The sequence below is a fragment of the Pristis pectinata genome, chromosome 3, assembly GCF_009764475.1.
Source record: "Pristis pectinata isolate sPriPec2 chromosome 3, sPriPec2.1.pri, whole genome shotgun sequence".
In the NCBI taxonomy this organism is placed as follows: Eukaryota; Metazoa; Chordata; class Chondrichthyes; order Rhinopristiformes; family Pristidae; genus Pristis; species Pristis pectinata.
The window spans coordinates 93,937,278-93,963,073 of NC_067407.1; the positions used below are offsets into that span (position 1 = coordinate 93,937,278).

General features: G+C 40.3%; 1 protein-coding gene across 1 annotated transcript in view; it reads left to right on the forward strand.

The window, feature by feature from the left end:
* The window catches only part of wdpcp (WD repeat containing planar cell polarity effector), a 136,623-nt gene that overhangs the window by 102,126 nt on the left and 8,701 nt on the right, over positions 1 to 25,796 (forward strand). Inside the window, exon 17 of the mRNA XM_052011943.1 lies at positions 15,870 to 16,035. Within this exon, the coding sequence (XP_051867903.1) occupies positions 15,870 to 16,035 (166 nt within the window). The remainder of the gene's footprint in view (positions 1 to 15,869; positions 16,036 to 25,796) is intronic.

A 25,796-nucleotide genomic window follows, 5' to 3' on the forward strand; every position in this document is an offset into this window, starting at 1 on the left:
TGACTTTGTGCACCTGTACCTTGGTGTAGAAAGGTATGGTCTACTTCCATTATAAAGGTTATTGTACTCTCAGGCAGAAATAAAATGCTCTGCCAAGATGTTGAAGGGAACCCTCAAGAGGTTGAATCAGTCTCCAGTGATCTGGAGAGCCTAAGAGCAGGCTGGGCATGCACTTAGTCTTGGATGCTCTTTCTGTTATCCTTTGAACTTTCCCAAATTGCTCCTGTGTTCTCTGGACATAGTCTCACATTCTGCAGTCTTGCTGGCCTCTCTCAGACTGCCCACAGAGGCAGAGTACTTTCTCAGCTAGGAGCAATAATTGTCTGCTATCTTGTTCATTGATGCAGTGACAATGCTTAGACCCAGAAAGGGAAAAGAAAATATTTATGGAAGGCAAATGTTTCAAAGTTGCATGAACATTCTAGAACAGAAACTTCTCTTGATTCATGCTAAAATCATCAGGCTTCAACAGTTATAATTTAAAATGTAGAAATCATCAAAAAGTTGACCAATGATGCATGTAACTGTATTTGACTCCATAATGTGCTTTATTTCAACATTGCACAGACATGTACCTTGCACATGTGCCTTATTGCTGTGTTGACTGAAATCTGTTTGAAGTATTCTAGTTTTCATATCTTTAAAGAGTACAATCTACAGGGAAGCCTTGAGGGATACAGGTGGCTCTGCATGTTTGTATGCTGCCTTTTACCTTTAAGATAATGGGGTAGTTTTTTGTTTCCAGCCAATGCCTCAGAGGCTGCCCTCCCTCAATAATAACTGTCATAGTAGAGTCTTTTTGGCAAGCATTATAATCTAATTACCAGTCAAGTGGGAATAAATATTTCACAATTACAAGAAAATATTTCTGTGAACAAGAAGTTTCTTTTTAAAAAAAGATCTAGTTAAACAATGGATCTGGTAACTTCTGTTTAGGAACCTGAGGTAAATTCCCAGTTTTCCATTATTCCTTTCATCAGGGGAATCTTGTCTTTGCCGTGGCATTTGCTGACATGATTTATATTTGCACAATGAAGCCCAAATGTCAATTCTAGTAGAAATTAGGACTGCCTTAATAATGCCATTGGTACTGTCCAGGCTATATATGAATTACTTACCCAGTTTTGTTGAATTCAGTCTGCTGACCTTAGTCAAAAAGTTTCTCTCTCTCTCTCTTTCTCTCTCTCCCTCTCTCTCTCTCCCTCTCTCTCTCTCCCTCTCTCTCTCTCCCTCTCTCTCTCTCCCTCTCTCTCTCTCCCTCTCTCTCTCTCCCTCTCTCTCTCTCCCTCTCTCTCTCTCCCTCTCTCTCTCTCCCTCTCTCTCTCTCCCTCTCCCTCTCTCCCTCTCCCTCTCTCTCTCTCCCTCTCTCTCTCTCCCTCTCTCTCTCTCCCTCTCTCTCTCTCCCTCTCTCTCTCTCCCTCTCTCTCTCTTTCTCTCTCTCTCTTTCTCTCTCTCTTTCTCTCTCTCTTTCTCTCTCTCTCTTTCTCTCTCTCTCTTTCTCTCTCTCTCTTTCTCTCTCTCTCTCTCTCTCTCTCTCTTTCTCTCTCTCTCTTTCTCTCTCTCTCTTTCTCTCTCTCTCTTTCTCTCTCTCTCTTTCTCTCTCTCTCTTTCTCTCTCTCTCTTTCTCTCTCTCTTTCTCTCTCTCTCTTTCTCTCTCTCTCTTTCTCTCTCTCTCTTTCTCTCTCTCTCTTTCTCTCTCTCTCTTTCTCTCTCTCTCTTTCTCTCTCTCTCTCTCTCTCTCTCTCTCTCTCTCTCTCTCTCTCTCTCTCTCTCTCTCTTTCTCTCTCTCTTTCTCTCTCTCTCTTTCTCTCTCTCTCTTTCTCTCTCTCTCTTTCTCTCTCTCTCTTTCTCTCTCTCTCTTTCTCTCTCTCTCTTTCTCTCTCTCTCTTTCTCTCTCTCTCTTTCTCTCTCTCTCTTTCTCTCTCTCTCTCTCTCTCTCTCTCTCTCTCTCTCTCTCTCTCTCTTTCTCTCTCTCTCTCTCTCTTTCTCTTTCTCTTTCTCTCTCTTTCTCTTTCTCTTTCTCTCTCTTTCTCTTTCTCTTTCTCTCTCTTTCTCTTTCTTTCTCTCTCTCTCTCTCTCTCTCTCTCTCTCTCTCTCTCTCTTTCTTTCTCTCTTGTGCTGTCCTGAAAAGGATTTTGTAATAAATTGAAGAAGTTCTTTACAACTGTAAAGGGTTATCCTGATAACTTCTGAACATGGAGTTTTACTTTCTTTGCTGAAGATTTGAAACTTACCAACTATGCGATCTGTTCAGGAGTGCTTTCTATAGCACATGAGCTCTGTGCTACAGACTAGGTTACTACTGGTGAATGTCCCTTTAAGACATAGCACAGTGTGTGTGTGGCATGCTTACGTCAACAGAAGATAAGGACGTTTTTGGAGCAGACAGTCAGAGTCAGAGAGAGAGACATCAGCCTGCTAGCTTCTCTATCAATGGCTGAGGAAAAACAGTAACTGTGTCTGTCACTACAATCCACGGGTGGATTTTTGGAACAAAGCAGTGGAGTTCACTTTGTTGTTGACCTGTAGAAGGAAACAGGTATTTGTGTGGACGGCCACGATTCGAGTGCCTTTCGGGGTGGCAGATGCTTCGGAAGGAAGCGGTGGAGTAGTCACTGCTGAGTAGACACTGAGGTGTCGTATGAGTTCCAGAGTGGAACATTTGGACTTCGTAATTACTCTCTATTTTCTCTCTACGTTTTGTCTTCAGTCAACAGTGGTTGTTGCAGAAGCTTTTGCTCACGTTTCACCTTATGACTTGCTGAAGTGAACTTTAAGAACCATTTCTGAACTTGGAGTTTGGGAGTTTGCCACACACACACTACGAGTTTAGTTTTTGGGGTTAATGTTTAAGATCTAACATCTTTTACTTCTAACACTCTAACATTTTTACTTTTATTTTCCTTATTATTTTAAGTAGTCATTAATAGTTTTTAACACTTATGCATGACTCGGTGTGTTTCTTTTGTTGCTGGTTCGTAACATCTGTATTAGCAAATTTGTGCTTTGTCATCCTGGCTCACATCATCTGTGATAAACCTGATGCAATAGCACATCTTAGAAATGTTATTCATTTGATATATTGCTGTTAGTTCAGATATCTCTGCAAAACCAGATTGCTTTTGGTCATTAAAATTTACCACATCATGACAGAGAACTGTCACTATTTTTAACTAAACCATTTCATTCTGCCCTTTTTGACATGATTCTTCATTTTGCAGCAGAGTTAAGAGGGCAGAGTTTTGCAGTAGGTAACTGGATTAAATCTGCACAGTGGTTACATTGAAGGAAAGGCAGGTTCACAATTTAAATAGTTTAATCATTAATTAAGAACAACATTAACATGGTTCTGCAATGTGCTGTTGCTAAGATTATTATTGATTTTAGATAAAAGATGTGTGCAAATTGGTTGCTAAATGTAAGAACATAAGAAATAGGAGCAGGAGTAGGCCATCTGGCCCGTCGAGCCTGCTTCACCATTCAATAAACTCATGGCTAATCTGGCCGTGGACTCAGATCCACCTACTTGCCTTTTCCCCATAACCCTTAATTCCCCTACGATGCAAAAATCTATCTAACTGTGTCTTAATATATTTAATGAGGTAGCCTCTACTGCTTCTCTGGGCAAAGAATTCCACAGATTTCACTTATTCTTTGGGAAAAGCAGTCTCTCCTCATCTGTCCTAAATCTACTCCCCCCGAATCTGGGGGCTATGTCCCCTACTTCTAGTCTCACCTATCAGTGGAAACAACCTTCCTGCCTCTATCTTATCTATCTAGAAGATAGAAAATAGAAAAACTACAGCACAATTCAGGCCCTTCGGCCCACAAAGCTGTGCCGATCATGTCCCTACCCTAGAAATTACTAGGCTTACCCATAGCCCTCTATTTTACTCAGCTCCATGTACCTATCTAACAGTCTCTTGAAAGACCCTATCGTATCAGCCTCCGCCACCGTTTCCGGCAGCCCATTCCACACACTCACCACTCTCTGAGTAAAAAGAACTTACCCCTGACATCTCTATATCTGCTCCCCAGCACCTTAAACCTATGTCCTCTTGTGGCCACCAATTCAGCCCTGGGGAGCTCTTTCATAATCTTATGTTTCTATAAGATCCCCTCTCATCCTTCTGAATTCCAGTGAGTGCAGTCCGAGGCGAATCAATCTCTACTCATAGGCTAGCCCCCTCATCTCCGGAGCCAAGATGGTGAACCTCCTCTGCACCGCATCCAAAGCCAGTATATCATTCCTCAAGTAAGGAGGCCAGAACTGCATTGTAGTACTCCAGGTGCAGCTTCACCAGTACCCTGTACAGTTGCAGCATAACCTCCCTGCTCTTAAATTCAATCCCTCTAGCAATGAAGGCCAACATTCCATTTGCCTTCTTGATAACCTGTTGCACCTGCAAACCAACCTTTTGCAATTCATGCACAAGCAGTCCCAAGTCCCTCTGCACAACAGCATGCTGCAATCTTTCACCATTTAAATAATAATCTGATCTTCTATTTTTCCTTCCAAAGTGGATCACCTAGCATTTACTAACATTGTACTCCATCTGCCAGACCCTTGTCCACTCACTTAACCTATCTATATCTCTCTGCAGACTCTCCGCATCCTCTGCACAATTTGCTTTTCCACTCAATTTAGTGTCATCGGCAAACTTAAATATGGTAGACCCTGTTCCAAATCGTTAATGTATATCGCAAACAGTTGCGGGTCCAGCACCGACTCCTGTGGCAGCGTGCTCACCGCTGATTGCCAACCAGAGAAACACCCATTTATCTCAACTCCCTGCCTTCTATTGGTTAACCAATCCTCTATCCATGCTAATACATTATCCCCGACTCCATGCATCCTTATCTTATGGATAAGTCTTTTATGCAGCACCTTATGGAACGCCTTCTGGAAATCCAAGTATACAACATCCACCTGTTCCCCTCTATCCACTGTGCTCACTATATCCTCAAAGAACTCCAGTAACTTTGTCAAATAGGACCTGCCCTTCCTGAACCCATGCTGTGTCTGCCTGATGGAACCACTTCTATCCAGATGTCTCGCTATTTCTTCCTTAATGATAGCTTCAAGCATTTTCCTGACTACAGACAATAAGCTAACTGGCCTACAGTTACCTGACTTTTGCCTACATCCTTTTTCTAAACAGTGGCGTGACATTCGCTGTCTTCCAATCCGCTGGGACATGCCCAGAGTCCAGAGAATTTTGGTAAATTATCACAAATGCATCTACTATAACTTGTGCCATTTCTTTCAGTACCCTGGGATGCATCCCATCAGGACCAGAGGACATGTCTACCTTTAGGCCCACTAGTTTGCTCATCACTACCATTTTTTAGCGACAGCAATTGTATCGAGGTCCTCAGCCTCCCATTGCATCCATAACATCTCTCTTTGGCATATTAGATGTGTCTTCCACCGTGAAGATCGACACAAAATAGCTGTTCAAGGCCTTGGCCATTTCCACATTACCCAATATTAATTCCCCCTTCTCATCTTCCAAGGGACCTATGTTCACTTTACCTACCCTTTTTTGCTTTGTATAATTATAAAAACTTTTACTGTCTGTTTTTATACTTTGTGCTAGTTTACTTTCATAATCTATCTTCCCTTTCCATATTGCTTGCTCAGTGGTTCTTTGTTGCTTTTTAGAGTTTTCCCAATCTTCCAGTTTTCCACTACTTTTGGTGACTTTGTATGCATGAGCTTTTAGCTTGATGCTGCCTTTTATTTCCTTAATTATCCAAGGCTGGCTCTCCCCACCCTTGCTGTCCTTGCTTTTAACTGGAATATACTTCTGTTGAGCACCATAAAAAATCTCTTTGCAAGTCTTCCACTGTTCCTCAATTGTCCCACCATTATAGCCTGTGTTTCCAGTCTACACTTGCCAACTCCTCCCTCATCCCGTTGTAGTCTCCCTTGTTTAGGCATAATACACTGGTTTTAGATCGAACTCTTGCACCCTCCATTTGTATGAGAAATTTAATCATACTGTGATCACTTTTTCCAAGAGGATCCCTAATTACAAGATGATAATTTATCTAAGATAGCATTTTCCCTTGTAGGTTCACCAACATGCTGTTCAAGAAAGCTATCACTGATGCATTCTATGAAGTCCTCCTCAAGACTGTCCTGACCAACTTGATTCACCCAATCCATGTGGAAGTTAAAGTTCCCCATGACAACTGCCTTTCCATTCTTACATGCATCATATATTTCTTGGTTTATTGCCCGTGCCATTGTAATATTATTTGGTGGCCTATAGACAACTCCCACCAGTGATTTTTTTTTTGTTTCCCTTTACTATTCCTAACCTCTACCCAGATGAACTCAACATTCTGCTCCTTGGATCTTGTATCATCTCTCACTATCGCCCTGATCTCATTCTTAATTGAGAGTGCTACCCCACCTGCCTATCCTTCTGTATTACTTGATACCTTTGGATATTTAATTCCCACTCATCTCTACCCAGCAACCACGCTTCTGTAATGGCCACTAAATCATACACCTTTGTACTGATTTGTGCCACAAGTTCATTGACCTTGTTTTGAATATTACAGGCATTCAGATAAAGTGCCCTTACACTCATTGTCCTTTTAGAATTTAGTAACCGTTGTGTCCTTTGTATTTGACTTTTCTGTACTCCAGTCTTACTTTTTGCTTTTCTAATGTTTGTGCTGGTCTCTGCTTTGCTTCCCTCTATCTTTCTACATGGATCCCCATCTCCCTGCCATCCTCAGTTGAAACCCTCCCCAACAGCATTAGCAAACAATCCCCCTAGGACATTGATCCCGTCCTGACCAGGTGTAGACCTCCCCCAGAACTGGTTCCAATGTACCAGGAATCTGAAACCCTCCCTCCTGCACCATTGCTCAAGCCACATATTCATCCTAACTGTGCTGCTATTCCTACTCTAACTAGCACATGGCACAGGTGGTAATCCTGAGATTATTACCTTTGAGGCCCTACTTCTTAATCTATCTCCTGGCTCCCTAAATTCAGCTTGTAGGACCTCATCCTGTTTTTTTCCTATATCATTGGTACCTACATGCACCACCACAACTAGCTATTCACCCCACCCCTTCCAGGTTGTCCTGCAGCCTCTCTGAGACATCCCTGATTCTTGCACCTGAGAGGCAACGCACCAACTGGGAGTCCCATTTGTGGCCACAGAAGTTCCTGACTATTCCCCTTACACAGTGCATTGAGGTAGTACAAGGGAAAACAATAACAAGAGTACAAAATAAAGTGTTACAATTACCAAGGAAAGTGCAATGCAGGTAGACAATAAAGTCCAAGGCCATTACTAGGTAGATTGTGTGTCAGGAGTCCATCTTATTGTATTAGGAGACCATTCATGGTCTTCAAACAGCAGGATAGAAGCTGTCCTTGAACCTAGTGGTATGCACTTTCAGGCTTTTGCATATTTTGCCCAATGGGAGAGGGAAGAAGAGAGAATGTCTGGGGTGGGTGGGGGTCTTTGATCATGCTGGCTGCTTTTACCGAGGCAGCAAGAAGTGTAGACAGAGTCAATGGAGGGGAGGCTGGTTTTCGTGATGTGCTGAGCTGTGTCCACAACTCTCTGTAGTTTCTTGCGGTCACAGGCAGAGCAGTTGCCATACCAAGCTGTGATGTATCCGGATAGGATGCTTTCTATGGTGCATTGATAAAAATTGGTGAGGGTCAAAGGGGACATGCCAAATTTCTTTAGTCTCCTGAGGAATTAGAGGCACTGGTAAGCTTTCTTGACTGTGACATCAACATGGTTGGACCAGGACAGCATCTTTTATTCCTGGTGTGAAATTCCCCATATCATGGGACTACACTAAACTTATCTGCATGGAGATTTTCAACTTTCCTAGTTTGAGCAATTTGCAATTCTTTCTTACTCATAGAACCAGGTTTTGCTAACTTTCCCTTTAAGTCATGCTATTTAAAAGGCCAATACTCAAACTGCATTCTTTCTTCTCTCATGTCTATAACTTCAAATACAGTCTTACACTGAGAGTCCAGGTGGCTCTGCCCCTGGAGGACAAGGCTGCAATCACTCTTGGCTTCCTAGCCTCAGTATTGTTCCGTGTTGCTACTGTTGATTTCTGCCATAACTTTCAGATTGCTTCCTGCTGGAAGAAGACTTCATCAGAAGCAGACAGAGTGGCTATGGAATTTTCCTGCAGGTGAGACTTCTTTAGAGTGCAGGCATTCAAAGATAGTACTTGCATCCTTATGAAGACTCCATGGCAATCTGGGAGAATGTGCCTTCTGTGGGTACTTGTCTTCACCAGCCTCCTAACCCCTCGGGAGCACTTTTCCCCTGCATCCAGTGGTTGGAAAAGTGTTGCTTGTGTTGTGACATACCCATACAAAACCTGGCCTCAAACATTTCATCTGCTGGGCTTAAAGGCAGTCAACTGCATTGCATCAATGGAAGGCCAAAAATGTCAGTTTCAGCAAAGCATTAGAAACGAAAACCTAACAATGCTGTTCTGTGAACCTTGCAACTGAAGATCTCGATCAGCAAGTTTAACAAAGCTGAATGTAATTTTCCATAAATTTCTGTCAACAGGAAATGGAAGCAGAATTACTTCCGCTCAATTTCAAAGACTGTGTTTTGTCAATAAAATAGTTTCTGCATTTTCTGCTTCTGGATGAAGTTAAGGGTATCACAACAAGAGTTGGGATTGAAGAGATTTTTTAAGTGTTTCTTTCAGTGGTGCTGCCTCTGTCCTACACGTTCACTACCATTCATGTCTTTCAGTCCAGTGGGCTCTTGGGTTCTTGGACTGTAGTTGGCCTTGACAGTACTGAATAATCTTTTCTTATATTCATTCAAGGGATGTGGGCTTTACAGACTGAGCCAGTGTTTAATTGCCAATCTATTGTTGCCCTTGAGAAGGTGATGGTGAGCTGCCTTCTTGAACTACTGCAGTCCTTGAAGTCCTCCACAGTTCTGTTAGGAATGTCATGGTTGTCAGTGAGCTATTGAATCTCCCGTGTTCTTTCCACCCACCGTCTGGTCTTCAGGTCACAGGTTTTTTGTTATACTTCAGCCTTCAGGTGCTTGTAGAAGTGATTCTTTTCATGTGATGCTTTATGAGCTTCCAATCTGGGGATGCTTTGTATTTGTGCTTAATCAGTTTCTAAATTTCCCGGTAAGCCCTTTTTTGATCAAGCAACCAATATGTTATGCATCAAGTCACTCATCAAAGCCTTCCTACCATCTACAAGATACAAGGAACCTGATGATATAGTGTCCACTTACTGGATAAATACAGCTTGGATTATGTTCAAGAACTTTATCACTGAGGATAAAAGCCCATTTTATTGGCTCTCCCATTTTTCACCCCAAATATTACTTCCTGCTTCACTAGTGCACAGCGGTTAAAGATATACCAACCACAAGATGCAATGCCATAACTTAAGATTCCTCAGCAACACCTTCCAAACTGACAACCTCCATCTAGAAATAGAAGTGCAGCAGGAATATGGAAACAATAGCATCTCCAAGTATTCATGTAAGTTACATAAGAGTCTTCCTTGAAACTGTAGCACAGTTTCTTTATCACCTTGAGATTATAATCTTGGAATTCTCTCCCTAATAACACTGTGGGAGTACTCTCACCAAAAAAGAATGCACTTGTCCAAAAAGGTAGTTCACCACCATCTTCTCAAAGGCAACAATAAATACTGGTGTTGCCAGCAATGTCCTTGTCCCATTTTTAAAATATCTGCGGCTGAGCCAATGTAGTGGTGATTCACAAATACATTAGCATATACTCATGGATCTGAGTATTTATGTGTTAAATTATTGCTATTGAAGTTGTTAAATTGTGTGACAATATAGGAATCTATTTGTGCATTATGACAAAGTGGATAAAGAGCTTATCTACATAAATGATGGCTGTAACTTCTCAAAGGTTTGATTTGAATTCCACTGTTAGCATTCTTTTCTAACTGAAATCTTCAACCATAAAAAATGTTGTGTCAGTACACTATGGCTATCTAAGTCATAGCTAACGAGCTATTTAGAAAATGTCTACATTTGCCTAACTGCATATTCAAAGCGGATTTAATTGGCATAATTTCTGCATTTGTCATCCTTATTATCACAAAGAGACACTGCAAATTATTGTTGAACTGTTGGTGAATGGTAATATTCCAATTAACCATTTTTGACCTGATATCTATCAGGTATCCTAAGGATAGAATTTAACATTTTCATTTATTAGAGGGAAAGACTATAGGATTGCTTTATGTATGAAATATTTGCCTCCATCTCTTCCATTAATAAGTCTAACAAGATATGTTCTGCCTGTTAGGAGATAATCAGTAAAGCAGTGAGTCTTTTGTTTTTCCAACATGGGGTTTTCAGTGATATAAGAGAATGTTTCCTTAGCAAGCTCAAACATTTTTAGCTAGTACAATTGCAGTTCCAGTTTCAAAATGGTGAGACTCAAAGATATATGTTTAAAGTAAGATATCTTCCAACAAGCAAAGGAATGATTTTGTACAGGGAGTCCTCTTCTTATTGGGCAGTCCCTCAGGATTGAGAATGACTTGCTTCTATTCTGGCTTTCTGGGTTCTGAGGTGGCTGATGAGGCCAATGTAGGAACCACAAACTCTTCTACAGATGGGGCAGGAAGTGGATGAGGAGTGTGCAAGGTGGTGTGCTTCCTTCAGCACTTAGGCAGGGCTCTGTGTCCTCCCAATGCATGGCCTCAAGGTTTTCAATATCATCCCAAATGCTCCTTTGTCATTTTGAGTGGTAATAAATCTGAGGTTCCCAGGAGTCGGTGGGGATGTTGCATTTCTTCAAAGAAGGGAACAGACTACTGTCTTGGCCTTTCCTTTCTTTTCTCTCTCCTTCTCTGTGACTATATCTCAAGCTAGATTACCGCTACCAGTAGCCTTCTTATACCTTACCAAACAATCATTCATAATTGAATTGTAATGGGCATTAAACCACATGGGGATAAGGCAAAGTGGCATTGCAAATCAGCCTCTACTCATTTAACTAGAAACAGAGTTGAAGGTTACAAGGACAATTACAGTCATTGATAAATAAATAGTGAACAATGATATCACTTGTAATTCAAGACATAACACAATATGGTTCAGAATTTAGTTTTTGTACCTTTTAATTCTTACAGCCTATGTCAGTACCTTAAACTGGACATGGTCCTGTGTCAATTAAATCATCCTAGATCAGTTGCACTAAATTTGCAATAAGGTGGCATCTTCTTGTTGAACTCGTCTGAAATTCCATTCACTTCCAATGAATCTAATTTCAGAAGCATTGTACAAGGCATTGCCACAATTATATTGCTTGCTTATTGCTACCAATATGAAGTCTAATTTCTAGGTACACGGGCTTTCAGTCAAGTGATCATCCCTCTTCCCAGTCTGTCACTTGCTCTTAAGGGAGTTTTCAGTAAGAATGAGGAATGGTCAAATTGGCTGATTTTATTAATTTTCAGTAGATCAGCAATGTTTTTATTTGAAAGCACAATAGCCATCTAAATGAGATCAGCTAACTCAGCACAGACAGTGGTTCAAACCTTGGATCTTCTTGTTCTGTATGGTGTGAAATTACATCATTTATCCATTGAGGAGTAGGCTAATCATGTTTCCCAACTTTTTGTAGGAAAGTATAGAATCATATATACAATACTTAGTCATTTATCCTGATTGCCAAATACCAAACAATTTCTGTATTGAAGCTTGTGTTCCTTTAGCGTAATAAGCTGCTTCTCTTTTCTGCATTTCCTTTAATTAGAACAAAAGTAAAATACCTTAATGTCAATTGTGGGTTTTTTTTATTAATATGTGCTTTGTTCTAGTACTTTCAAAAGTGTGCCTGTTATGAGACAAATTTCAAAATAATTGGGCAGAAAGTAATGTTATTGTCAATAATGTAATAATTTAGAAACCCCTTTCAGACAACCAGTTGATAAATTGAATCCCAGTGTTAGTTTTTATTCTCTTCCCAAGGGATAGGAGCTTGGGAAGCTCGAGATAGGAGTGTGGAGCTTTTGTGATGATGAAAACAAGAGCATTCTGAAAACTGGGGATAATGTGTTTCCTTTTGTACATGTTGGTGCATAATTGACCCTTGCTTCTTTTGTGAGCTGCCATCCCATTTATAAATTTCCCCTAAGTGAACATCTAGAACTGAAATAGTTGATTTTTTTAAAAAAGGAAAATAAAAACTTGTTTCAGAATTTCATTAGATTTTCTCCAAATTTGACAAATAATTTTGCCTTGTCAAATTCCTTTCTCCGTTTGCAGTGGGGCTGATTGAATACCATCAGTGCAGTGTGTCATAACTGTACTTGAAAGGAGATGTTGACAGGCAACAAAGATCAAAGTGAAATAAACTCTGACTTGCTTTATATAAAATGTATGCCTCCAGCAAGTATCCTGAATTGACTTCTTGAACTGCTGTTGCATTTATGTATAAAGTAGTGCATTCCAAATATGGTGAAGTATTAATATTGATAAAAGTATTTAGATACACATTAATTTATATCATAATGTCTACTTTACATGCAAATTTAGATATACAATTATTAACATTTCAGGAATATTTAAACAGTTGGACTTTCCTGGTCTACACCAGTTCCAAGTCAGCTGCTAGGCACCAGCTGAGGTTACCCATCCACACAGAGGCCGGCAGCTGGGACAATCCACAGGAAGGGCTCAGCACCCTGAGGCGGAGGGGTGACCTTATCGAGGTTTATAAAATTATGATGGGAAAAGATAGGGAAGATAGTCAAAGTATTTTCCCTAGGATAGGGTAGTCTAAAACTAGAATGCATAGGTTTAAGGTGAGGAGGGGGAAATCTAAATGAGATCTGAGGGGCAGGTTTTTTTGTAATGAGGGGTGGTAATTACATAGACTGAGCTACCAGATGAAGTGGTAGAGGCAGATACAATTACAATGTTTAAATTGTATTTGGACAGGTGGTTGTAAAGGAATAGAGGGATACAGGCCTAATGTGGGCAAATAGGATTATGTAGATAGGTATGGATGAGTTGGGCTGAAGAGCCCATTTCTGTGCTGTACAACTCTGACTCTATATTTAACTCATTTGTTTGCAGTGTGTTTTCTTAAGTGTCTGGGAAAACTACATAAAACAGTTACCAATACAAAAAATAGTTCAAGAGAACACTTTTATTCAGGTCTGCAGAGCATATCATCTGCTTAATTTATCCCTAAGCAGTCTATGACCAAGAAAGTACCCAGGTCATTGTTGTAATGTGTTTTGATGCTGACATTGTTCATAAATTTGACAAGCTTCCAGTATTTTCTACTTCTATTTGAGAATTTCAGTTTCCAAAATATTTTGCATTTCATTAATAGTATATTTTCTTTGTGTATGAAGCTAGGTGGGGATGAAACCTAACTGTAAAATTTATGATCCTATCATTTATTCCATTTTGTGACATATTGTGTTTACTGAGATTAAGAATATCAGTGCAGGGGAATTAAATAATTTTTCCACTATTGGCAATCCCAGATTTGGGTATATTTTCATAGGATGCATACTGAAGCTCTGTGTTCCACCCTCTTTGAGAGATGTTGCTAATTTAGCAAACACCCATGTCTCCTAACCCCTGGGTTGGAGGTTACCTATTACAAAACTTTATTTCCGGTGGGATCCTTAGAATTTGCTGAAGCACCTTAATAACGCTTTTCTTGGCTCAATTTATTTTTTTTCATTCCTTTCCCTTGCCACTAATTTTCTATCCTTTTCTTCCTGAAATCACTTACTAATTACAGCAGTTTGATTGTATGGATATCAGTTACACACCTGGACCAGATATGAATGACCATTCTTCATGTTATTATAGTAGATATTGAGTGTCAACTGCTTATTCAGACATGCTGGCGTCATCCAGGTACCTTGACTTCTCACAGAAAGGGAGTGAGTGTCACTAGAGGGCAACCAGGAGCAGATGCTTGACCAATCCTCCTCCTCTGGCAAGCTCTGAGGTCAACTTTGTTGGCGCTCTCTCTGCTTGAATTTGACCACTTGCTTCATGCAGAGCAAACTGAACCTGGGACTCTCTTGGCTTTCGTGGCTAAACAACTCCTACTGGCTTTTGTACGATGTTATGCCCACTTTGTTTGAACGGTTTGCGTTTTAAAAAGCATACAACACATCTTTCAGAAAGGGAATGCATTTTGGTCACTGCCATGATTATACATAATTACAGTTAAAATACTTCTGTTTAAAGGAATTCATATTCATGTGCAATAAAATAATGGCTTTTCAATTTCTGGCATGAAGAATATTTCACTTCTGTGTATTCGCATAAATCTGTATTTTAAAATTCTCCCAAAAATAACTTAGTTTTTAAAAACAGCTTTTCATATGATCACTGAGAAAAAATGTTAAGTTTAATATGGTTATAATTGCTAAAAATTGTCTCTCAGATATACTGATATGGCAGATCAATGCATTATCAAAGGAGTCTATTTCTTGTCTTAATATTAGTTGAATTACTCATTCTGAAAGTAAATCAATGCAGTCAAAATTGACATTATGTCAGTAATTAAAGCAAATTAAAAATATTTTAAAGTATTTTTGAGCTTCTTTCAGCTATTTCCAAAATATTTCAAAATGCTTTATTTTTAGTCCAGAAATTTTGATGACGACTGAAGTTGTGCTTTAAATCTACTGCATTCATTGCTCAATTTGATGTACATGTGACTAATAATGATATCTTATCTTGATTGGAATAAATGATCTGCTCTAAGTTAGAGAAAGCAAATGCCAGTTGGGCAATTACTTTGCCTAACACCCCCACTCAGTCAATATATATGACTGTATCAGGATTCTTACCATTTTATTCTCCAACCCACTCTTAATCTGTTCTCATCTTCCAACAGTATTCCATTGACCCTCAACTGAAGTCTGATGAACACCATCTCAACCTCACAATCTACCTTCTTATGACCTTGTCTACTTTCACTGCACTTTCTCTGTAGCTGTTACACTTTATTCTACATTCTTTCATTGCAGAATATCCCTCAATGCACTGTGTAATGAATTGATCTGTATGAACGGTATGGAAGACAAGTTTTCTGCTGTACCTTGGGACATGTGACAATAATAAACCAATTCCAATTCCATTGGGCAAAGTATGCAAAAGCCTGAAAGCACATACCACTAGGTTCAAGGACAGCTTCTATCCCGCTGTTATAAGACTATTAAACGGTCTCCTAGTACAATAAGATGGACTCCTGACCTCACAATCTACCTCATTATGGCCTTGGACCTTATTGTCTACCTACGTTGCACTTTCCTCTGTAACTGTAACACTTTATTCTGCATTCTGTTGTTGTTTTCCCTTGTACTACCTCAGTGTACTATTGTAATGAAATGATCTGTATGGATGGCATACAAAACAGTTTTTCATTGTACCTCGGTATGTGTGACAATAATAAACCAATTTACCCATTAGGCATATTACACCCTTGGAACTGAGAATGCAACTATTTTAAGATTATTATCTCTACATGTTTTCCCTTTGGCTTACAGATCTGTTAATGATTCAGCTATTTCTTTAATGGCCCTGCCCTCCACTGAAATTCAGACACTCCTATTTGTTCTTTAATTCTCCACCTCTTCCTAAGCTTGTTTATAGGTTTCAAGTATTGCTACATTTCCATATTTTGCAGTCCTAATAAAAGGTTTCATGCTTGGATGTTAATTCTGTTTCTCTCTCTCTAAAGATGCTGCCCAGCCTGCTGAGTCTTTTCAGTGCTATCTGTTTGTATTTATGCTTTACATTAAAATGTTAAATTCATTTTAAATTAATCTCAAATTCTTCTGTTATTTACATTAGCTCTGGAATGCTCACAGGGTGGAGATCCGATGAGAAGAGATGGTACTGAATTTCCTTCCATATCAATGGAAGCAGAAAGACCAAAGAGTGGGAATCCTCTTCGTGGCTCAGCTAGTAACAGCAGCTATTTACCAGAGCTTTCTGCACAGGACAACCCTTATATCAGGTGAGAATTACAGCAGTATCTTGAAGATAAATAATATTTAAAATTATAGCATGTGTAGGTCTATTCTGACATTTGTGGAGTGCAAAATATGGTTATATGTGATAACCTGCACTAAATACACCTGTAGGTGTTCAACATGAGATAAGATAAGATAAGATATCTTTATTAGTCACATGTACATCGAAACACACAGTGAAATGCACCTTTTTGCGTTACTGAGAATGTGCTGGGGGCAGCCCGCTAGTGTCGCCAATAATTGCAACTAGTGAGATTTTTAGGATGGAATGCACTTTTTATTGGCAACAAGGTATTGTCTTTACATCCCAGAAACTGGTCATTTGGCCCAACACCGTGCTTTTGTTTCACACAAACCTCCCTTCGCCCTTTTATTGTCAAGGCATACCACATTAACAAAAAAAGTAAGAAGTAGAACCACGAGCCATATAGCCCCTTGTGTCTAGTCCACCACTGAATAAGATTCTTGGCATCATTTCCAGTTTAATGCCTATTCACCATTACTCTGTCTTCCAGTCCACAGTAAAAATCTATCTTTCATGGCTTTGAATATATTCAGTGATTCAGCCTCTGTGGCTCCCTTCGATCACTCTTTTCATTTCCCCCTCTTTTTCCTGTCTCTTAAGCAGTCCCTCAGGATGGAGAATGAAGTTTCTCTGGGTTCTGTGGAGGCTGAAAAGTTTTACAGGAGATCCACAGACTCTCCCGCAAGTGAGGCAGGTGGTGCTTGACGGGACCAGTGGATGGGTTGTTGGGCACTCCTTTAGCTGTTTGTACTTCACCTCTCAGTGCTCCATGGTGGAGATGCAAGGTGTTCTGTGGCTTCTCTTATGAGCACTCATAGGCTAGGCATTCCATTGTGTTGGTGGGAATGTTACATTTAACAAGGAGCCTTTGAGAACATTCTTGAATTGTTTTCTCTGTCTCCTGGAAATATCCTGCTATAACAGAGTTTGGAGTCCGGAGTCTGATATCGAGCATGTGAATGATGTGGCCCATCCATGAGTTGGTTGAGCATGACCAGAGCCTCCTAACTGGGGAAGTTGGCCCGGGAGGGGCAGACATTGGTTCATTTATTCTGCCAATGGATTTGTAGTATTTTACAGAGACGGTATTGATAGTATTTCTCCAGTGCTTTGAATTCCTATTGTATGTTGTCCACGTCTTCAAGCCAAACAGAAAGGTGGTTATCATTGCTGCTCATTTGACCGATAGCTTGGTAGTGAGGTTGAAGCCTTGGTCATTGAACACTCTTCAGCTGGCTAAAGGTAGTGCTGGCACAATGAAGACAGTTATGAATTTCTTCATTTGAGGTCTGCCTTCACTGAGTGATGTCTTCTGAAGTGTGGAAGGTGATTCATGTTTGCCAGGGAGTTGAGGTGCAGCATTGCGGCAGAGAAAGTTGAGAAGGGGATTGATGCAATGTCATAGCCTTGTTTGACCCCAGGAATCATCATAAGCTATCTTAGGCTGAAATAATTAACTGATACAAATAACTTTGCTTGATATACTTTATTGGGCCCTTCCACCCGCAAAAAGCTGAAAATAGGGACTCTTCCAGATAAGCCCACAGACAAACAACATAAGAAATGTACAGAGCTACTCTCAAGATCCTCCTTACATATCTTCTTCAGATTTGCAAACATACTTTTGCTCCTTTTGTAATTTTTCATTCACGAGGAGAAGCTTTGGACCCATGAACACTTCAGTTATGTGACCATGCTGAGTAACAAGTATAATTGAGTCATACATTATACAAAATAATGTTGCTGTATAAGTGAATCATATTCTGATTACATTAATATCAACATGAATTTCTTGTCCAACTCATTTGAGATCCCATTGCTTATACCTAATTGACCTTGAGAGTGGTTGTGGTTCTGGAACTGCTGCAGTTATTCTGAAGAAGGTGCTCCCACAGTGCTGTTGTGTAGAGAGTTCAAAGATTTAGATTGCTGATGATGAAGGTCCAATGATATATTTCCAACTCAAGATGATGTGCGATTTGGAGGGAACTTTCAGGTAGTGATATTCCATGTGTTAGCTGCTCTTGACCTTTGTGGTAGAAGTCGTGGGTTTGGGAGTTGCTGTCAGACTAGCCTGGGCAAGTAATTGCAGTGCATTTTGCAGATGATGTACCCTGCAGCGCATTAGTGATGGAGGGAATGAATGTTTAAGGTGGTTGATGGGGTGCCAATCAAGTGCAATACTTTGTCTTGGATGATATTACGTTTCTTGACAGTTGTCCAGGCAAATTAATCCATTACACTTCTGATTTGTACCCTGTAGATGATGGAAAGGCTTTGGGACATCTGGAGATGTGTCGCCTGCCACAGTAAAAGCAGCTTCTGACCTACTCTTGTAGACATAATATTTGTGTAACTGGTCCAAGTGAACTTCTGGTCAGTGGTGACCCCTGGATATTTGATGGTGTGAGACTAGGTAATGGTAATCAAGAATAGGTGGTTAGACCCTCTCTTGTTGAAATGGTCATTGCCAACATTTTTGTGATGTGATTTTCACTGGCCACTCAGCAGCTTTATGCCTCATTGTTGTCTGGGTCTTGTTGCATGCAAGCATGGGCTGCTTTGTTTACTGAGAAGTTGCTAATTGAATTGATCATTGTGTATTCATCATCAAACGTCTCCACCTTTGACCTTATAATGGAAGGAAGGTACTGATGAAGCAGCTGAGGACACTTGGGCCTTGGATACTGCCCTGAGGATCTTCCTACAGTAATATCCTGGAATGAAGATGATTGACATCAAACACCCACAACCATTGTCCTTTGTGCAAGCTATGAGTCTAGTCAGAAGAGTGTTTTTCCTTTGATGCCTATTTACTTCAGTTTTACTGGGCACCTTGATGCTACACATAGTCAAATGCTGCCTTGATGTCAAGGGCAACCAGTCTCACATTATCTCTGGAATTCAGCTTTATTTGGGTCTGGAGCTGAGTGGTGCTGGTGAAACCCAAACTGGGTATTGGTGAGTAAGTGCCACTTGATAGCACTGCCAATGACAACTTGAATCATTTTGCTGATGATTGAGTATATTGATTGCCAATAATGTGTTAAATTGGATTTGTCCTGCTTTTTATGAACAAGACATACCTGGAAAAGTTTTACTAGTGTTGCAACTGTACTGGAACAGCTTGCCCTGAGGCATGGCTAGGTCTGGAGTGCAGATCTGTAGCATCAAAGTTGGGAATGCAATCTGGTCATATTGGTCTTTGTAGGATCTACTGCTCTCAGCCACTTGTTAGAGTGAATTGAATGGCTAGAGACCTGCTTCTATTATGGTGGGGATTTCAGGAAGAAACTGAGATGGACCATCTGTTTGGCCACTGGCTGAACATGATTGTGAATGCTTCAACCTTTGGCAATCACGTGCTGGATTCCACCATCATTGATGATGGGGATATTCTCAGAACCTCCACCTCCCTTATCTGTTTATTCATGACTAGAAATGGTAGGAGTGCAGAGCTTTGGTCTAACCTGCTGATTGTGAGGTTATTTAACTCTTCTACTGTATGCTGGTTTTGCGGTTGACAATGCATGGAGTCCCATATTGCAGCTTGACTGGTTATGCCTGGTTGTTAGTTGTATAGTCTCTGGAGGTACATGCATGACATAAACTGCACCGACTCCCCCCCCTCCCCCCCCAACCATGCATTCTGGTATCAACATGTTGGAATTAAGAAATAGGAAAAGAAACTGGTTTCTCTTTTGAGTGTGCTTTTGGAACAGTTAAGATGTACTGACTTATGAGGGTCTTAATAGAATTAACATGAAGGATTTGGTTATCTTAGCAAAAGCATTAAAAACCGGATGGCATAGATTTTAATTTATAGAAGGATTGGAGGGGAATTGAGAGAAAAAGATCCATCGGAAGATGGAGAAACCGATGGTCAGGATCTTGCTGCCTGAAACAGTGGTGGGCATAGATACCCTCAGTACAGTAAGACAGTACTTGAATGGATACTTGAAGTGCCATGACCTGAAAAAATATGGACTGAGAACTGAAAAATGGCTTTTTTTGATGGGCATGAACATGATGGGTCAAGTGTATCGTTCTGTTTCATGTTTTCTTTATATGTCCCCAATTATTTTGGTACCTTTGAATTCAGTAAGAGTGGTGTATAGCTGAAACTAAATACAGCAACAATGAAGGTCTTTCTTTTCTAAAGCTATCAAGAACTTTTGGAGGTAAAAACAGAAAACATTGCAGCAGCTTTTCAGCATCAACAGTTGTTTTCTTTTTAAAAATCTTCCAGTGGCTAGTATTTAAAAAAAAAGTACTTTATTTCCCTGCCCAAAAGGAGAGAGCATTTTGTACAAGTTTTACTTAATTGTTCAGAAAAGCAGAAGCTGAATTATACCTTGTGTAAGCATTGCAGTGTTGATTGCAAAATGATGAGCTTTAAAAAGTGATTATTTCCATGAGAGAATGCTTAAAATATGGAATAAAATGGTTAGGCAACAGCTGGTCAGCCAACATACGAAAGAAAAAAATTCCAGGTGTAGGGCTTAGGTACCTGTCAATAAAACCACCCAGTTGTCACTTCCATTGAAATCAATGACTTGTGTGTAAAAATTGGAGGCCCTTCAACAAGCTAATTCCTGTTGCTGTAGGCCAAGTAGGTCATTGTCTGAACATTCCTGATCTGTATTATTTACCTTTAGTGGCAAATTTCACAATCTAACTGCTCTCAAAGTAATGAATTTTCTCCCAAATTCCCAATTTAATTTACTAATGAATTAATTATTTTTTATGGTCTATAGTTCTGGACACCCCCAGAAGAAGAAACAAGTTCTCAGCATCTACCCATTCAACCCCTTTCATGATCCTAAAGATCACCCCTTAGTTTGTTGGCTCTTGGACTGCATTCGTTGGAGTGTAGAAGAATGAGAGGGGACCTCATGGAAACATTTTGAATGTTGAAAGGATTGGACAGAATAGATGTGGCTGAGTTGTTTCCATTGGTGGGTGAGTCCAGGACAAGAGGGCACAGTCTTAGAATTAGAGGGTACCCATTTAAAACAGAGATGAGGAGAAATTTCTTTAGCCAGAGGGTCGTGGATTTATGGAATTCATTGCCGCATACAGCTGTGGAGGCCAGATCATTGGGGGTGTTTAAGGAGGAGATTGATGGGCATCTAATTAGTCAAGGTATCAAGGGATATGGGGCTAGATGGGAGAATAGTTTAGCTCATGGTGAAGTGGCAGAGCAGACTCGAAGGGCTGAGTGGCCTACTTCTGCTCCTTTGTCTTGTGATCTTGCGATCTCTTTTCTAAAGAAGCGGTCTTGTGTGATCAGTCTTTCTTGATAGGTAATAACGTCTCATTTCATATATCGTTCCAGTAAATCCTTTTTTTTAGTAATTCAAGTGTATTCTAACTCAAGTTCAATACATGACTTAGCACAATTTTTCTGCTTTCCAAATTAGTCCTAATCCTTTGTTTTTTTTAATGGCTTTATTAGTGTGCTTCGCCACTTTTAAGTGACTTGTGTAACTGTGGCCCCAGAGCTCTGAGTTCTTCTATGCCATTTAGTCAATTAGAAAGTGAAATTGGATCATCCCTGAAAACCAGCACACAGATTGTGAAGTAAATTTGACTTTCAGCTGTTCATTGAAATTGAGGAGTCCAGTAATTTTGTGCTATTTGCTCGTTAGGTTGATTGCAGCCTCTACCCAGCACTAACTGTATGGTCCATTGTCTGCATCCATCAGAAGGGTGTCCAGGATGTACTTAAAGCTGGCTTGTGGTTTTAAAGGGAATGTGTATCTGTTGTTGGAGCTACTATCAGCAGTTGCACAGCAAATGAACCTGGTCCAGTGGAAACTAGTTTGGAATGCTTATTAACTGGTGCCTTTCATTTTTGCTTTGCAGCCAAGTAGATGTCGTGAGTGTGAGTGACAGAAATGAAGGTTGGGATTGAGGATGTTTGGGAAATTGGGACTGTATTCTTACACTCTGTATTGCACTCTTAGTAGGTATTCAAAGACCAGACCAGACTGGAGGCATTTTAGTTGCCTTCCTCAGTTGATGGTAAGAGCTACCCCTGTATATGGCAAGATTGTACAGCACACCAAGGTAAATCTTGAAACCCATTTGACTGATTATTACATTGCTCTTCCAGAGTGTTTCAGGCAACAGAAGTGTTGTTTCATCTCTTCAGTGGTCTGCTCTAACACCCAAAATGTCGTACTTAATTTCGTAGCTGTTAGTCAACAAGATCAAGGCCCCTGTACTTAAAAAAAAATGATGCCCATATTGAAATGGACATTCAACACATCTGGAGGTGCTTCCAACACAACTAATCGTTTCTGACAGGACTCTGAATCTTCTGAGCCATCTCTTTGTAGCTGATGCACTACCAAGAGAGCTTATGTCCAACAGCAGCCTCATTTTATTGTACACAAATTTGATTTCTTCCTGAAATCAAATGGCATCTGCCCTCTTCTGTATGCACTGTATCATACTGCAAATAATGGTGCAACAGACTGTGCTGTACAAACCTTAAAGAAGCCGGGACAAAACCGGATTCTCAGTCTGTGCCTTCTTCCCAAAAGGTGGCTCAGTTTTCATTTGTATACTGCAACACATCTCATTCAGTAACTAAAAGAATTCCATACCAATTTGTTTTAAAACATCAACCGCACACTTGGCTGGCTGTGCTCAAGCCTGATTTGTCCTCCACTGTTCCCAAACATTAACTGCAACAAATCAGAGTTCATGCCAAGATGACTAGGCCTATTCAGGTATTCAATCCTGGGTGGAGGGTGATGATCTGTGATTTCAGAGATCAAAGTACCTGTGGATTTCTGGAGAGGTCAACAAGTGTAAGAGACCATTGACCTATATAGTACAAGTGGAAAATGTGGATCACATCTTACCTTCAAATTCAAACACCGTGATCAGATGTTCTTCCAGATCAAGAAAGAGATGCAAGTCTTTGTTCCTGGTTAAATTGTACCTGAACCCATTTCATATGCTAATGATTGTCTTGTCTTCACCAGCATCTGTCACTCCCAAAGACGCCTTATACAACGATAGAAGTTGCACCTGTAAATCGTACATATTTGACTTCAGCTAAAACAGAAAATGCTGAGAAAACAGTCAGCATGTCAGGTAACATATGTGGAATGAAAAAAAGTTAATCTTGCCGGTCAAACACCCTACATTAGAACTAGAAACGTGAAAAAACAATTTAGTTTTAGGTTGTGAAGAGGGTAGAGGAGGGATGGATAGAACAAAGGAAATATTGCTGATTAGACAATCTTGCTATTTATGGAACCATTCTAGTCAACAGGCTAGAGAGAGAGAAGGAGAAAAAGAAACAAAGGGGCATGAAGTGCAGATCAGCGGTATTGCTGAAGCTTAAAACCACCTCTGCTAGAAATGCCCAACAAATCAGGCAGTATCTGTGGAAAGAGAACAACTGAGTTAATATTACAAATGGATAATATGACAGCAGAATTGATTCAGATAAATGCACAAAAAAGAAATTGTTGATGTCAGTATTGAGTCCTGAAGGTGGCAGTGTGCCTAAACAGAAGATGAGGTGCTGTTTCTCAAGTTTGTTGGAACATTAAAGATGGCCATAGCCATGGGGGTTAAAATGTGAGGAGGAATGGGATGGAGACTTAAAGTGACAGGCAGCTGGAAGCTCATGATCACCCTGCACACTGAACAGAGATGCTCCATAAAGCGGTCACCAAGTCTGCACTTAGTTTCTCCAATATAGAAGCGACTGCATCATGAGCATCTAATGCAATAGGCGAGAGGGAAGACGTGCAAGTGAATTGCTCCTTCACTTGAAAAAATGTTGACGTATTGAGATCAAAAGTGGCATCAAATCATCACTGTATGCTAGTTGATAGCAAGATTTAATTCTCTGTATATAATCAATGGATGTTAATTGTATGTTGATACTTTCACCAAAGTGCCATCAATTGCAAAACTTAGCAGACGTTTATATCCACACATCAGTTGCCATTATGGACACTGAACAGGATCTGGAGCATTGCTGAGGCCATAATGCAACATTGTTGTTCCACTCAAAAATCTATTTATATCAAAAGGCATTTGTCAGTATATGCCCATTTGAAAAGTTTATTTTTGTTTTCTTATATTTGGTCACAATCCTCAGAATTAACCTCATCTCCCAGTTAGTTTTTGGTATCAGTCAGTGTGTTATAAAATGATCTGATATGCAATGTGATCCTCCTTTTAACTTGTCACTGGGCAGCTTGGGCCAAGCTATCCTTGGAATGCCTGACTTTGGGCACTACTTCCCAATACGGCAGTGAACAACAACTTGTACCAGGTAAGTAAGTTAGTTCACTCTCTTCACCACTCCTCCTCCCTCCCCCCCGGAATGCTTGGCTTTGGGCACTATTCCCCAATACAGCAGTGAACAAGAATTAGTGGCAAGTGAGTTAATTCTCTCTCCTCTGGAATGCCTGCCTTAGGCACTGCTTCCCAAGACAGCAGTGAACAAGAACTTGTGACAGGTCAGTTGGTTTACTCTCCTCTCCCCTCCCTATGCCCCCCTCTCTCCCCCCAACCCCTTCTCGCTCTGCCCTCCACCCCCGTTCTCTCCCCTTCCCCATCTCTCCCTCCCTCTCCCCTCCTCCTTCCTCTCCCCCCCTCACCCCTGAGCAGTTTCAAGCACAATGTAATTTGTCTCTCTGATGGTTTTCAGTCTAAAGGAAATCTCATCTTAGACAGCCCACATCTCTTTTCAAATCAAACCAACCAAGTCCCAAAGAGTGGAGTTGATGCTTTTCTCTCGCGCAACATTTGTACCTGCCTGAGAACTCTACAGGCCCCAATACAAATATTTCCCAGGATCTGAAACTTCTGTGTTGATTGTGTCAAAAAAAAACACCAGATATCTCAATAAATCTGATGGACTTGACATAAAGCATTGTGATTTATGTATAATAGCAGCATCATTTGAGTATAAAGTCATAGTCATGAAAGTAAATAGGTTTACAAAATTACAGGACATAAAATGTTCTCAACAAACAGCATCTTTACAAGGATAGCTGTAAACCCTGTGCAGGTCTGCCAAATACAGCTTCTGTTTATGGTTTGGGATGTATCTGTATGTTTCTTCTCTGTACTGAAATCATACAATTTAAAAGAACACTTTAAAGAGAGTATGGACAAGCGTAAGCTCGTTTAAACATAACATGAGGGTCTAAAAATTTGGCTGCCAAAAATCAGAATGCAGTCCACTACTGAATTAGTAATAATTGTATCTAAGACAGCTGATCAAGATGCTATACCAAAGATAAAGGGACTGAGAAGGAAACGATCCCTACATTTTTTTTCCTCAGCCTAATCAAGTCTCAGATGAAATGTCATTGTCTTTTCTACCCAGCCAATAAAGCTTATGGTGATGGAGCAGCAGCAACATTGAAGCTTTATTTGGCTGAGGGACCGCTGATGAAGAGCAGAAATCGCAGCAGCATTCCCTAAGCTGCAATGCATGGGAAGACTGAAGATAACAAAAAATGTCAGGGTTTTGACCAGATCTTTATCGTGTGTCAGCAGGCGGCCAGTTAAAACAAAGCATGGTATCATTCAAAATCCAGTTGTCTGTTGTCGTTACAAATACTAATAAGGGAATGTGAAAAAGGGACAAGTTAAAACGTTGGCAGGAACATGCTATTTTTCATGTTATTAAGGTTAAGGTTAAGATGTAGTCAGTTGTTGAGCTGTGTTTGGCAG